The 14,845-nt window shown below is 40.7% G+C and overlaps 1 protein-coding gene across 1 annotated transcript in view; it reads right to left on the minus strand.

Moving 5' to 3' along the window:
- Positions 1 to 4,876: 4,876 nt before the first annotated feature.
- The window catches only part of syde2 (synapse defective 1, Rho GTPase, homolog 2 (C. elegans)), a 61,872-nt gene continuing 51,903 nt past the window's right edge, over positions 4,877 to 14,845 (minus strand). Inside the window, exon 8 of the mRNA XM_077584749.1 lies at positions 4,877 to 8,503. Within this exon, the coding sequence (XP_077440875.1) occupies positions 7,794 to 8,503 (710 nt within the window). The 3' untranslated portion in view covers positions 4,877 to 7,793. The remainder of the gene's footprint in view (positions 8,504 to 14,845) is intronic.

Here is a 14,845-nt window from a genome sequence, read left to right on the forward strand (position 1 = left end):
TTTGCTAGGTGACCTAACAACAACTGACCTACCACATAAACAATTTCAATCTACACTTGTAGCCCTTACTATCGCTAAAAAAACAATTCTTGTTAACTGGAAAAATAAACAAACTCTGAATATCGACCAATGGTCTAACCTCCTCATAAATCACATTTTAATGGAAAAAATATCGGCCTCAAATAAAAAACAAATATCAAAATTCATAGAAATATGGTCTACGTATATAGAATATTTTAACCTAATTCTGGTTATTTAATTCTGCCTGTTAGCGAGAGCCACCACATCGTGATAACTTACATTGATGTCTCTGCATTTGGCAGTTTGTTACTAATGGTTGTGTTTTTATAGTCAGGAACCCAGTTGCTGTCAACAGGATCGAGCAGAATCACCTCCAATGGGCACTAAAGGCTAATATTCGGATTCACTGCATGCCAGGGGACTAACTCTACAGGTGCTGTCCCCCCTGGCTGGGCGTGGGCGGGTCTGCCCCTCTGTTGGCTGCTGGGTGGCGGCTGCGTCTTGGTCGTTCCCTGGGTCTCGTGGTGGGTGCTGTGTTGCGGGGCTCTCCTTGGTGTCCGGGGCGGCGCCGCCCCGGCGCGGTCCGTCGCTCTGGGTCCGGCGACGCGGGTCGGGGCCTGTGGGCCGCCGGGGTGCCCCGTGGTTCCCTCTCCCCTCCCCCTTCCTCCCCCTTGCTTCCTCTCCCTCTTCACCTCTCCCCGCCCGTCCTCCGCCTCCCTGTCCCTTCTCCCTCGTCGCCCTTCCTCCTCCTCTCCCCCTCTCTCTGCGGCCCTGCCGCTGCCTCCTACCCTTCCTGTCGTCTCCTTCCCCCGTCCCCTCCCCCTCCCCTGTCCGCCCTCCTCCCCCTCCCCTAGGCCGGGGGTTCCATCCGTGGCCCGGGTCTCGGCGCTCCGGGGGCCGGGGGAGTGGGCGGGATTGGTGTTGTGCCCGCCCCGCTCCGGTGGGCCTCCGGGCACTTCGGGCGGGCCCCGGTATCCGGGGGGCGAGCCCCGCCGGGGTCCCGGTGGGGTGGGTGGGGGTTTTGGTGGGCGGGTGCGCCTCCCCCCCCCCGCCCGGTTGGGGGGGGGCCCAGCTGGTCGCTCCTCTTAACTCACTGCACTAGTTTTGCACAATACATTTTAGGGCACATAACACACTTTGGGGGGGAGTGGGGTGGGGTGGAGACACCGTCTCCGCCCTGCAGCTCCCCTCCAAATTTTAATGCACCACACAACTGGGGGGGGGGGGGGGGGATCGGTTGGGGCGGCCGCGGTATGGAGCAGTGCTGCGGTCGCCTGTCCATGTGCGGGGGTGGGGGGGCGGGGGGTCGTGGGGGGAGCGGGGGTTGTGGGCCGGTGGGGTGCCTGGTGGGCCTGCAGTGCCCCGTCCTGCTGCGTTGGGTTGGGGGCGCGGGCCGTGTTGGGGTGGGGGGCGTTCCTGCTCCTGGGTTTGCTCTCCGGCCGGTGGCCCCTGCGGGGCCCGGGGGTCGTCCTTTGGCGCGGCCGCGGCCTGGGGGGCCCTGAGGTGTTGCGCTTGCTCTGTCCTGGCGGGGGTCGACGGCTCCCCTCTTTGGTGGAGATTTTCATGCATGCTAGATCCACCACACCAGCATCTATCGAGACTCAGACACAATTTGTTTCTCCCTCAGGTCATTGATTCGGTGGAGGCTGGTGTCTGTGGATCTCACTCTGCTTCGTCTGTCCTTTCTACCTTTCCTCAGTTTCTCCTTTGGGCCCTTGAGGTTTCCCTGATTTGTTGGAGTTTGGATGTCTCTGGGGTTGGTGAAGGTTAGTGGCCCGGTGGGTGGTGTCTGGTCGGTGCTGGGCTTCGCTTTTCTTTCTTTTCTTTGGTCCCCCTTCGGGTCTCCTGGCGGCCCCACGACTCTGGCTGGATTTTGAAGTGTTCGGTTTAGGTGAACGGTATGGGAATTCTTATTTATTTATTTTATTTTTTTCTCACGCACGCACGCACACACGCACAAACACACATACAAAAAAAAAAAAAAAAAGTGTAAAGTTTTCACCTTGTTTGCTTGAGGAAGTTGAACTCTATTGTTCTTGGGCTCGGTTTTTGTTAAATTAATTTCCTTTACAAAAAAAAAAGATTTATACTCTGGAGCTACTTGTATGTCCAACCTCTTCCCCTCCCAAGTTCTTCATGATGCATTTGTTTGACTGGTACGGCATACTCCAGAAAATCTGTTAGTTCTACACAACACATCGATTTTTCTCAACTGTTTGGAAAAAAAATGTCCCCTTCATTCCAAGTACATTTAATAATGGTCTGATTATGGTAACTTGACCCTAACTGATTTATTCAATTCCCATTGCCCGAGACTGTCTGGCGTTACGGAAAGGATTATTTTAAACTTTGTTCCACTGTAAAACTTCCTCAGGTACAGGTAAAAAATTTAATTAAATAAAAAATAGACAATACAGGTTGAAAGGATGGATTTTCCAATTCCTCTAAGACTATTCTTGTCCAAAATAAGAAATAAATGAACAAATAAATAAATTAAAAAAATTCTGTACATTTTAAGATGTCACATAATTGTTTACAGGGCTGTAGAAATTCCCATTTAGCAGTATATTATAAAACATGTTGTTGCAGACAGGTAAGTACAACCTGCTGTGTAAAACTTTAAATTCATGGCTGTTCAAGGCAGTCACAACTCACGAGAGGTGATATGAACTGTCAACAGACACTCAAACAAGGTTAAAAACCATTATGGTGATGAGAAGCCTCAGGCGTCTAACTTGTCATGCTAACAGCCATGAGCGAATATAAAAAAACTCACTGGAAGTATTCAGCCATCCGGCCTAATTTAACTTTTGTTTAATACTGTTACGTCTATGTTTATCAATTGCTTTAAGTTTAGATGATAAACATTATATTTCTACAAATGTTGCTCATTAATGTTTAAATTTAAGAGGTGCAAAAAGTGCAGTCTTCCATAAGAGAATAATACAGGACAGCTGCATCCTGGGAATGTCCCTTAGGCTATAAAACAATTTGGGGAGATTCCCAGAAGCTGGCAAGGGCAATTCCACAACGTGTTAATCTACACATACAAGGCTGGGTGATCGTGCTCCATCTGTAAAGAAATGAGGAAGAAGGAATGAACATTGATAAAATACTAAATTACACTGGTCTGCATCAAGAATAAACAAGAATGTCATACTGTATGTATTATTGTAGATAATTTTTTCGCTCTGCATACAGTGGTACCATTGATTTTGCTCCAGGTTTTCTGTTTAACGCTATATGTGCTTTTATTATTATTATTATTTTAGCCGTTATGGTTTAGCTACTAGCACACTGGCCCAGCCATGCAGCTGAGAGAGAACTCTGCGCACTAGTGTCTTTTAAGCTAGCTTCCTATTGGCCATTTGCACCAACGCCACATGATCACGTGAGTGTCCTCTGATGGATGGCGAAAGGATATGACTGTTGAATGGAAGTGGACGTGACGCGGAGCAACTTAGTGACTTAGCGACTGTTATTTTACTAATTAAAGGTTATCATTGCCCATTGAGCCATGGAATCTACAACTTCAACCGAAGTTCGCCTGTCAGTCGAAGTGGCACATTTAGTCGGGACTCATAGAGCGCGATATTTACTTAAGTTGGAGATTGCTAGTTTGAAAACAGCCCTTACCTTCTGTTGTCTGCTGTTTTTACCAAGTTAATCAAATTGCAGACTTTGCTGAAATTCACAGCACACGACCTATATCATTATGTAGACAATGCCGGTGTCTAACCGGCTCTCCTCCTTACACCGGAGCTGATTTAAATGCTCGTCGCTGGCGGTCTCTGGGACGAGATGCTTGTTTATCATGCTAACTGACTTATTTTGACACATTCCGTTCTATATTGAAACGCTGTGATGATGTTATGTTGACCAGCATGGGAAAAAAAAGACTATCGTAGTGGCAAGCTATGCAGTCATTTCATGAATATGATTCCGGCCGGCTCCAGAGTGAAAAACTCCAAGCACAAAAATGACATCCCCCATTATTAAACAGTCAAACGCACTTAATAGTTTTGAAGAAGGTACATTTTAAAACTAAGCTGTGTGTATGTGCAGTTGGAGTAGACGCTAACTATCTGGCTCGTTAAGGTGATTTGAAACACGTAATTCGACACCTCTGTTATAAGTGTGTACATTTACTAGTAAAATGTATGAACATTTATCTACTAACCTCGAAAAAAATGATCGCTACAAATCCGTGAATACTTTGTGGGCTGCCAGTCCTTTCTGTTGATTGCTGCTATCCATCAACGTCTTTTGTCTTCATTAGTGGGTATGCGACAAAAAAGCAATATTTAGTTTACTCCCTTGTTTATCTGTATAACCGACCACACAAGATATGACCATTTTATGAGATAATTGATTAGATGAAGGACTTAACGCTGTACGAGATTCAATGGTTACAATACAGGCAAGTGGTTCTTTTGCCGTCCAGCGTCCTGGAGGGTGCGTTCCCATTAGGGCGGTGACGTCACGTGCAAAAGGTCAATAGAACAAAACCTGAATTGCCAAAGGATTTATAGTACATACTACCGGGTGACCATATTCCTATTTCCCAAAAAAAGAGGGCACTTGCCCCGGCCTTGAAATTGTGGTACCAGTTGCAGTTACACAGTGTACTTCACCTCGGCTCCTAAAAATCACGCAATGCAACAATCTGTTACATGCCAAATTACAAAAAACGGGAGGATAAAGAGAAAAACTAATGAGTTATTTAGAGTCTACAGCCAAAACTGCCTAAAAAATGTTGTTGGCTACTTTTTTATTTATTTATTATTTTTTATACAGACCGGTGTTATTATTTTTTCATTTGCATGCAACAATGATACCATTTTTTGAATACCACTCATAAAATAATATACTTTATTATGATCATACATGACTCTGGATCAATGCAAAAGTAATATTTTATTTTGGGATGCTTTTCTTGTGGCATTTTCTCTCCAGAGGACAAGATGACTTGAAAATACAGCTGTATAATGATACTGTACATACACTATAATGTATGCTATTTTGAGAATGAAGCCAGCCGATGCCAATAAAATCCTCACTGACGGTAGTCTTGATTTACACTGGCTGAATTGAATGTAGTGATTTTTTTGCAGCTTGCCTTTTGTTAGTTGCACTTGTCTTCCTTACATTTGTGTTTGTTGCCTTCAGGCTAGGGCTGGCTATTACATACAATATGATGCCATAAATGTTAGGACATTCATCCTCTGATCATTAATCAATGATTGCTATCAATGTTAAGGCATAATCTGTACAAGAATAGTTGTACTGGAAGTGTGCACAGTTATGCTGAACAAACTTTAACTCATAATGTATATGTATGGACAGTCCTCTGGAGAAAAACTGAAGCACGGCAGTCATCTCTACTGTGGAAACATAGTGAGAAACAAATAATCTTACATTGCAAAATAGTCTTTTTACACATAAATACTGAATACAAAGGCAGATGAGAAATGGCCTTATTTTATGTCAGTAAAGCTTTTGACCATGCAACGTCAGTACCTTAAAATGTATCACAACACCTAGAATGCTGAACACAGCTCAGTCCACCAAAGACAATATCAACTATATACAAAAGATAACAAAAAAACAGCTTTATCATACATTTTACAGCTCAAGTTGTACCTTAAGTCCAGCACATCAAGATGTGTACAGGTAGCCTGAAGGGGAGAATAGCAACTACTTCTACACGTCAACACTATGAGGTCAGAAGCATTTAAATACACAAGAATACACACAAAAATAATATACTCCAAATACATTTATATTATTATATATACATATCCATATAGGTTAAATACTGACTAATGTATTCTCAATTCATCACTGGATTACTGAAAACATCCATTGTCTGTTTTGGCAGCTAAGTTGTTGGTTCATGCTGCGTCTTATTTCCCGAGAGTTGATAAACGATGAAGCAACACTGATAAACAATAGTTTGCCATTCAGATATTATGTATATCCGTGTGCGGAATCACTTCTTGTTACAGAGACTTGGATGATGACGTCATTGTTAGTAAGGACTTCTATACAGTTACACCAACATAACTTGTGGGGAATTTGACTAAATAAATAAGGAATCAATCAGGACTTTATTTATTTACAATAGTCTTAATTTATTTTTATTTTTATGAAGCGATAAAGGGATTCGTGACCAAGTAGACGATGGTCTTGTATGGCAATACCACTTTGTTCCTCATGAGGCAGTAATGAGTGTTATAAGAATTCAGAGATGACTGGTATGATACTGAAAATCAGTACACCGTTGAAGCTCATATTTTCCTACCAGTGTTAACATAGTTGTCAAGGAGGGAGTGCTTGTCTAATAAAACGAATCGCAATTTTAGAAACACAGCTTCTTTTGTACCAAATTTAAGTATTTTATATTTTAATCTATACTAAGAAATGTACCACAATAACAACATTGCCAATTTCCTACTTTGCATCAATTGTATGCTCCATGAGATTATTTATATAATCTAAATTATTATTATATTATATATTAAATTCTCAATTTATACAGTGTTTCCAATTAACCAGAAGAGATGCTGTTCTATGACAAATAAAAGCACATAGCATTATACAGATCTGAGTGATTTCAATGTCAGTTTCCGTACAACCCACATGGAGACATTTGGGGAAATATGTTCACATATTGGGATAACAAATGGATGGATACTCAATTATGTTGTTTAGATTTGATTCACTGATGTTTTTGACACCATTAATTTAGGAAAGTGCAATTTTAACCTTATCTTTTCAAAAATAGTAAGTTACCCAACTCGAAAGCTGAGTTGTTTGCTAAAAGGTCAAATATTAGGAGTTTTTTTAAGGAGAAAAAAGAGAAAAAGGAAAAAATAATAATTTTCTCTCAATCATAAAGAACACTCAATAAGGTCTGCTCGCTACTAGCGGGCTTGACCACATTTCCTCAATGGGTAAAATGACGACGACGGGTTTTCTCTTCTGGTTATTTGCTTGTTCAGCACATTTTTAATAACCCAATTGCCTATTTTGGTTGGAAAGAAATAATGAAAGTTCTACTGCTTCTGAAATTCTTTCCTAGAAGATGTGGAAGTGCTCCATGACTAATGTTGCTTCAGAAGCCTGACAGGAAAAAAAACATCTGTGGAGGCACATAGATGTTTAGATTGAAACTAATACATTTTATAAATCCTGTCAGCAACTGAGTGTTCTATACTACTTTGGTGATTTACAGAGTCAGACAAAAATAGAATATTATACAGCTTATTATTTCAAACATGGTGGAAAAGCATCCAAGCCTCTCTAGCATAGAGAGGGGATGCAGGGTGGATTTTGTATGTTGTGAACCACCTTCACACAATTAAGGCACCTTTAAACCCCTGAAGGGTCAATGGGTTCTTCTAATAAGAAGAAATGCAAAGACGCGGAACAAGAAACTGGAGAACATCAAGATGGAAGTAAAAGAAAAACATGAAGGAATGACTTAAAAGTTTAAAAGTGATCATTTAAAATGTCATAATTTTTTATCAGAGGTGGCAAATCCAGGTCCAGAAATTAAAAACCCTGCTACAGTTTGGCTTTAGCCACTTGAGTAGCTAGCTAGCTAACTAGCAGGTAAACGAGCACCCGGAGAGCTAGCTAGCTAGCACCTGCGGCTAAAGCCAAACTGGAGCAGGGTTTTTACTTTCTGGACCTGGATTTGACACCTCAGATTTTGATGATGGTGTCATGTCACAAACCACAAATATTTAAGAATTCTCCTTAAGTAGTTAGTAGCCGACGTTGAGCTTGTTCTTATTCAGTTCTCTTTCAAGGTTCCCTATGAGAGTGTCGATGCTCTCCTGAAGGTCTCTCAGGTTTACCCTGTTGCTCAGCACGGGGCTGATGTCCTGGATTTTCATGTAAGCCTGGTACGCGTGCTCCTTGTGCAGCCGCGGAGGCAAGATGTGCTCACACACGCTTTCCTTCTCCTCCTCCTCCTCTTCCTCCTCCGACCGCTGCCTGTTGCTGGAACCGTCGTCCTCGTCCTGCTTTGCCTCCACCGCCGCAACCTCATCTTCATCGTTATCCTCAGGCTGCTCCTCCTCCGCCATGTCCTCGCTCTGAGTCTGTACTGGCTCGGCAGGGCCCGATATATGGCTTGTGACCTCCTGCACGCCGGCTTCCGCATCCTCGGGCTTTTCAAGCCCCTCGTCTGCGTCCATATCCTCTGAGGGTACATCGTCGTAGTCGGCCTCCTCTTTGCCATGAGGGAGCAGAAGCATCTCAGAGGGGAAGTAGCTGTCGCCGCAGCCGCTCCAGTCGCCCGCGTAGCGGTTGCTCGGGCTGTCCAGCCGTCCCGGTTTGGGCCGCAGGACACCCGCCATCTCCGCTTCAGTTAGGTTCAACACCTGGGGGCGCTCTTTTCTCCGCCGTAGAGGAGGGGCGATGAGTGAGTCAGGGGCTTCAGATAAAGATGGCTGATTATGAAGGTCCACAACTGGAGAGGACGAAGAGATAAAATAGCATTAATCCATCAGATTGCGATGAATTCAAATGTGCATCGCAAGGCAATTTATTCAGTACACCTGGACAATACTCTGCTATTTAATTTATTTATTTTTAATATATATATTTTTTACAATATAATAATGCTCTGTTGTGACTCATTTTAAAAGATATTAAACAAAATACTCAGATACTATATCTACAATTGTGGCTTTTGTGCATATATAAATTGGGCTGGACAATTAATTAGAAATTAATTAGAAATGTAATTGTGGCGTAAAAAAGAAAGAAATGTAATTGTGATTTAAATTTTGTCTTCACACGATCATAAAAACTTTGAAAAAAAATGTTTTGTGTGCCGAACAATGCAGTGTGTATTTGCAAGTTCCTTTTGTGAAAGCACAGTGAATGTTGCTTGTGCTGCATGTCACAAATGTTATTCTGAACTCCTTGAATGTGCTTTTAAGTTGTTTAATGACACCCCACTTGCTTCAAGTTTACGACTCTAAACTAAACAAACACACAACAAAAACAATTATTGTGTATTTAAAAAAAACATGTTTTATCTTAGAAACATCGCCAGTGCTAATGCTAGCAGTCAATGTAAAGTCCCATTGATGTGCTAATAGAAAATTTGCATTGAGCTCTTGGAGTGATATTCCTTCAAATAACAAATATTGACACACAAATGCTGTAGGAACACATACAGTTAATATAACAATACTCAAAGGCAAATATTCTTCCTAATTTGTGAAAAACAAGTGATACTAATGAAGCTCAATCGCAAACTTTTCTTTTGTTTTCTTTTTTCTAAATTCTAATTAGTGCGTATTCCATACATATATGGCACCACACTGCCCCCAAGAGGCCAAAGCCGGCACAGCAGGAAGTCATTTGTTTACAGTGTTAATCATGTTTATTAATCATGATTTCAATATCTTTCAACATATGTGCATTCATGTTTTTTGTTCATAATCGCCCAGTCTAATTATCAACAGAAAACACATTTGTTCAAACTCAAAATTGACGTCTCCGACAATAGCTCTTCTATTTGGTCTGATAAGCGTGCAGGTGTACCTAATAAAGTGACCAGTGAGTATCTTTTCATGCTTTCTGAATTAGCCAAACGCCAAACAACATTCACCAATCCGCAAAGGAATTTCAAATCCAGCTCATCATCTCTAAAATTCGAAAATGTGTTCCTTTCTCAAGATACTGAGGTACTGTATATCCAACATTTAAGAGTGAGTGAGTGAGTGAGCGAGCGAGGAGTGAGTTGCCTGCACAATACAGCAAGAAAATTGGATCATCTATATTGTTGGGGTTCAGTGTTTCCTCTACATTCATTTAGGAATGGCGGCCCGCCTACTCTTACATTCTCTTAAACCTAGCCGCCACTGTTTCAAATTCCCCACCCCCACATCAAGTAAATCTTCCCCCTTGTTTGGTGCTGCGGTCCTCAAGAAGGTCAAGCACCTAGGCGACAGGCAGCTGACACCTGACAGGGTAGAGTTAGAGGAGTGAATTACCGAATTACACCGGAGACGAACGACCGGGGAAGAGGTAGCTATGTTATTAGTTTGAGATAGCGAGACCTAGATTTGACAAGTTAAAAAATGGGTAAGTAAAATCTTCAGTCAAGTGCCATTTGTTTTTGCTAATGACTCCCTTTTCGGTTCCGTGATGGACGATGACATCACCACGTATGCAAGTTCCGCGACATTTCCGTGCGCGCCAATCAACAAACATGGCGCCACGCTTGAAAGTTTGTTGACATCTTCCAAGAAAAGCTAACAACAGGCCAACTTGCAAATTGGACATTTTGTCTAAGGGAGGAAACACTACCACTATGCAAGAGCATTTGCACACACAGCATGCGATTACCGTCTGTCGTGTTTGAGAGGTCCAGGAGGTATCAACCCAGCAGCAACGTTTGCAATGCAAGCGTTCACTCCTATCAACATTCCAGGTACGGGTAGTAACTATATTAGCGCCAGTTTGCCTTTATTTGAAACGTGCCGTTAGTAACTGCTAATGTTAAAGCCCGTATCTCACTAAACAACGCCGGCTTGGGAGGGTAAACGCCGCGGCCTGTGAGTGTTGAGTTGTTTTTGTTTGTTAGGGTTCATTCAAGGTTGCAAAACGTGCAAAGATGTACAGAATGAACCATGACTTAAAAGCAACGCTCGCTACTTCCACACGACCACACTGACTCTGCTTACGGGAGTCACACACCAGTCTATTGGCTGCGTCTGTTTTGACTGAGACAGGGAGGAGGAGTTTTTGAGTGCTCAAGTTCATCTTAGTGTTGAAATGTTACTGGAGTTGGACATTATTGTCACAAAATAATCTAGGTTGTATTTTGTAAATTTCTACAGAAAACGATTAAAAAAAAAAGTAGTGTGTGTAGTGTGTTTATTTTCAAATCTTTTTTCTTTCTTTTGTTTTTTTTCTGGGGATCTCATAGCACCCCATTGAGTCCTTTAATGTGGACCTTAAAACTTCACTGTTGGGTTTGTAAGGCCATGTTACTTTTAAATGTCTCCTGTTCACTGATACAACTAAGACATTAAAAAGTGGATGCTAATCAATGTTTATTCATTTTCCCCCCAAGCAGAATCAAAAGCAGAATTGAAAACGGAATCGGAATAGTCTTATCAATTCCCGTCTTATCAATTCCCGTCCCTAGTTATTTGTTAACACCACCATGGAACGCCTGCCGCCACTGCTGAAAAAAATCCTAGGGTTGACACTAAATACCACTCTTTCTGCTTCAAGATTATTAACATAGCATTCTGCAAAGCTGCTCAGTTTCCAGAAAGAGCAACCTTCTCAGTTGAGGTAACAAGATTATTCACAATGCCATGGTGTTGTAGAAAATCAATATATTGATGTTAAATCAAGATAAATAAACTTAAATGTATCGTTCATTGGAAAATGGTAAATAACAGCACAGATGGTTGAACCCTTTAGAACCTCATACATTCAGCAATCAATTTATTGGCCAGTATGTAAAAACACAGAATTTGTCTTATCACAACCCGCCCGAGAAACACGAAAAATGACAATGACCAACAGCGGAAGACATAACGGGAAGACTGGCGGTTAGCTAATTAGCACCCTGAGTTTCTTAGATGGAAAAAAGGAGACATGAATGAGGGAGGGGAAATAACCCAACAAATTTGTTGTTTTAGAAATTATGTTGAGGACTGTGGAAAACAAAACAACAAAATCATACATAACTAGACAAAGTGCAATTTCTGCAGAAATTGCGTGGCAATGCTGAAATGATGAATGCTATTATTTGAATGCATATGCTTATGAAGTAAATTGAAAGATAAATTACTAAAGTACTAAAATGTGATCCAAGCGGGGTTTGAACCCAGGTTTTCATGATAGTCTGAAATTGATCTAAGCACTGAGCTAACTGGACTAGTTGTCAACAAGTGTCATCTGATGCTGAACGCTAGCATGCATTTAATCATTTGAGTGAAATTATAATGCATTTCTTGATATCAGTTGTATATCACTTAGCATAATGGCTGGCCATGGATATATTTGCAATGTAGTTGAAGGTGGGATTTGAACCAGCGTTGATATTTAACGTTCAATTTTGCAAATACTGTAAGTAATGTGAAATCAGACAATACATATATATACTATATATATAGTGAATTTTTTAAGCAAGTTGAAATTTGAAAAAAAGTGTTATGTGGGAGTTATTGCATGGCAAAAAAGTGTGGAGAATAAAAATCACAATAACATATTCCCACAACTACAAGTCCCACAAAGGCATGTAGACCTCTGCCAAGACCAAACTATTAAAACAAAATATATATTGTTCATGTTTAGTTCCCCCCCCCCCCCCCCCCCTCCATCTGTTAACAGGCCTCTTCCTGGTTCAGGCAGGGACAGTTCCACCGATGTCCTTGTGACTCAAACTGAAAATAAATTCCTGTGAATCTTCATCTCGATTCTCACCAACATTTTAGCTGTGACGTGGCACAAGTGTTAGGGCTTCGACATGTACAAAAACGTCCTTGAGAGACTGTGTGCAAAAGCTGCAAGCATATCTTGTGGCTATCCTTAGCTGACACTACACTTTGATTCAATCATTAATGAATTAGCTGAGTGCAAAAGTGAAGCTCCAAAGGCAACATGTCCTTGTGTTCACTCTACAAAATTACACACCACTTTCTGTAATGCTAGCTGTCTAGTAGTTATACAGTCTACTCAAGTCTCCTCATACATTTAAATAGCAAATAACACTGTTTACATCGACAATATGCGGAATCATTTTGCAGACATTCCCCGACCCCTTTCTATATCCCGCAAGAACATGTGATTGGATGTCCTTGTCGTCACTTCAAAGGCATGCAAACTGTCTGAGAGGTGTGAAGCGGTGGCTGAAAATATCCCGCAATAATTGTGAAACGTTGGGGTGAGTTTTTAGGAGCTAAGGTTAAGTCTGGAATGTTTTTAATTTGTGTGCAGGCATCTGATCTTTACATAAGGACAGAAATGATTTGGGGGGGAAAAGTACCCAGGTCCATATGATTTAAACTTGTATGTACCATGAATATTGTTTGACAAAGTAATAATTTTCAATAATAAAGTCAGCAACCATTTCCACTACGGTGTACGGATTAGTCCACTTGTCCACTTTGTTGCTCCACAAAGTCAACAAACATGAGTGTCTGGAAGTTAAGGTCACTTTAATTTAAACAAGTGAGGGAGAGCCTGTGCCTGCACTAGCAAAATGGAAGGAAAGGGAATTATTCAAACGCACATGAAGAGATCCATGATTATTTGAATCCATCCTTCCATTTTCTATAGTACTCATAGCCATGTCCAAGTCGATGCTCATTTTCTTAAAGTTGAAGTTAAAAAGTACCACTTTTTGTCACACCCACCTAAGTGGGCCGAAATTTGCTCTCTGCATTTGACCCATCCCCTGAGAGAGCGGTAAGCAGCAGCAGGGTCCGCGCTCGGGAATCATTCCATGATGATATCCCGAGGAATGAAACAGCCACATAAAATAAATGAAATTAACCAGCGTAACCAGTGAAACTAAATAAAATGGGTCAGTGTTACAAAAATTTTATTGGTTAGCTAAACAACCAATGAAATTGGTTATAATAGAAAATAAGTCTATATAGATCACTTAGAAATATATTTATTGTATAAATGTATTGTTTTGAACAGGCACATCACAGTTATCCATAGAAAAAGCTCAGACGACTGAAAGAGCAACAGACACAGGTTGTGATGCATTTTTGACACTTCCCTTAAAAATAACTGATTTTGTTCCCCGTTTGTAGTATTTGATTACGCAATTGACTAATTGGAAGCGGAATGGAGAAGAGCAGAGACATACGCGCACACTCAAGCAACGTTACATTAAATCATTGGAGTGCCACTGTATTGCCAATATTTAAACCGGATGACATCAGATGCAGTCAAATACAGTACTTCAAGAATATGGCATGCAATGTGAAAGCACATACAGTATAAACATAAATAAATACTGTATGTACATAAATTAACATGTATACATCCCAATATTTTGAATTAATAATAAAAAAATAATAATTGGAAGTTCTTTTGTCAGTTTAAATTTTGCTGCTTTTGCTGATGTTTTAGAGTTTTGTCGAGGTACCGCTTCAGTACCGGTATTGAGAAATTTTATGCAGGCATAGTATCAAAGTCAAAATTTTGGTATTGTGACAACACTAGTCCAGACGGACACGTACGGGGCGCGTTTTGAAATCTTTCCACTCTGAAGCCCAGTTTCAAAAGTGATCGGTTTCAAGCTCCGAAACCACGCCAGTTAACACACCTAAGGACCGCCGCTAACTTTTAAATTTGTTTTTTTGAGACAAGTTCTAAAAATGGACAGAGAGGGGGATTGCCCAACATTTAGTGGGAGGTGATTCCAAAGATAAACACTGTGAATAGCAGCTAATTATTTAATTTTAATTCATAAATTAAATTTTTAAATTAATTTTAATTTAAAACAATTACAAATATTAGATGAAAAATACACACATATTAGCTGTATGAAAATACAAAAACAAGACAAATAATTAAAAACTATCAAAATATTACACCAAAAATACAAATCAGTCAAAAATACAAATACAGTATGTTAGACAAAAAAACTAAATTAAACAAAAGCATGCATTATAATATGCTACAAAAATATTACACAAAATATTCACAGAAAATGCACAGTGTAGAAAACAAATCAATTATAATTAATAAAAAAAAAAATATATATATATATATATATATATATATATATTTTACAAAAACTCCTAAATTGTTTCAACCA

Source organism: Vanacampus margaritifer, chromosome 13, assembly GCF_051991255.1.
Source record: "Vanacampus margaritifer isolate UIUO_Vmar chromosome 13, RoL_Vmar_1.0, whole genome shotgun sequence".
Lineage (NCBI taxonomy): Eukaryota > Metazoa > Chordata > Actinopteri > Syngnathiformes > Syngnathidae > Vanacampus > Vanacampus margaritifer.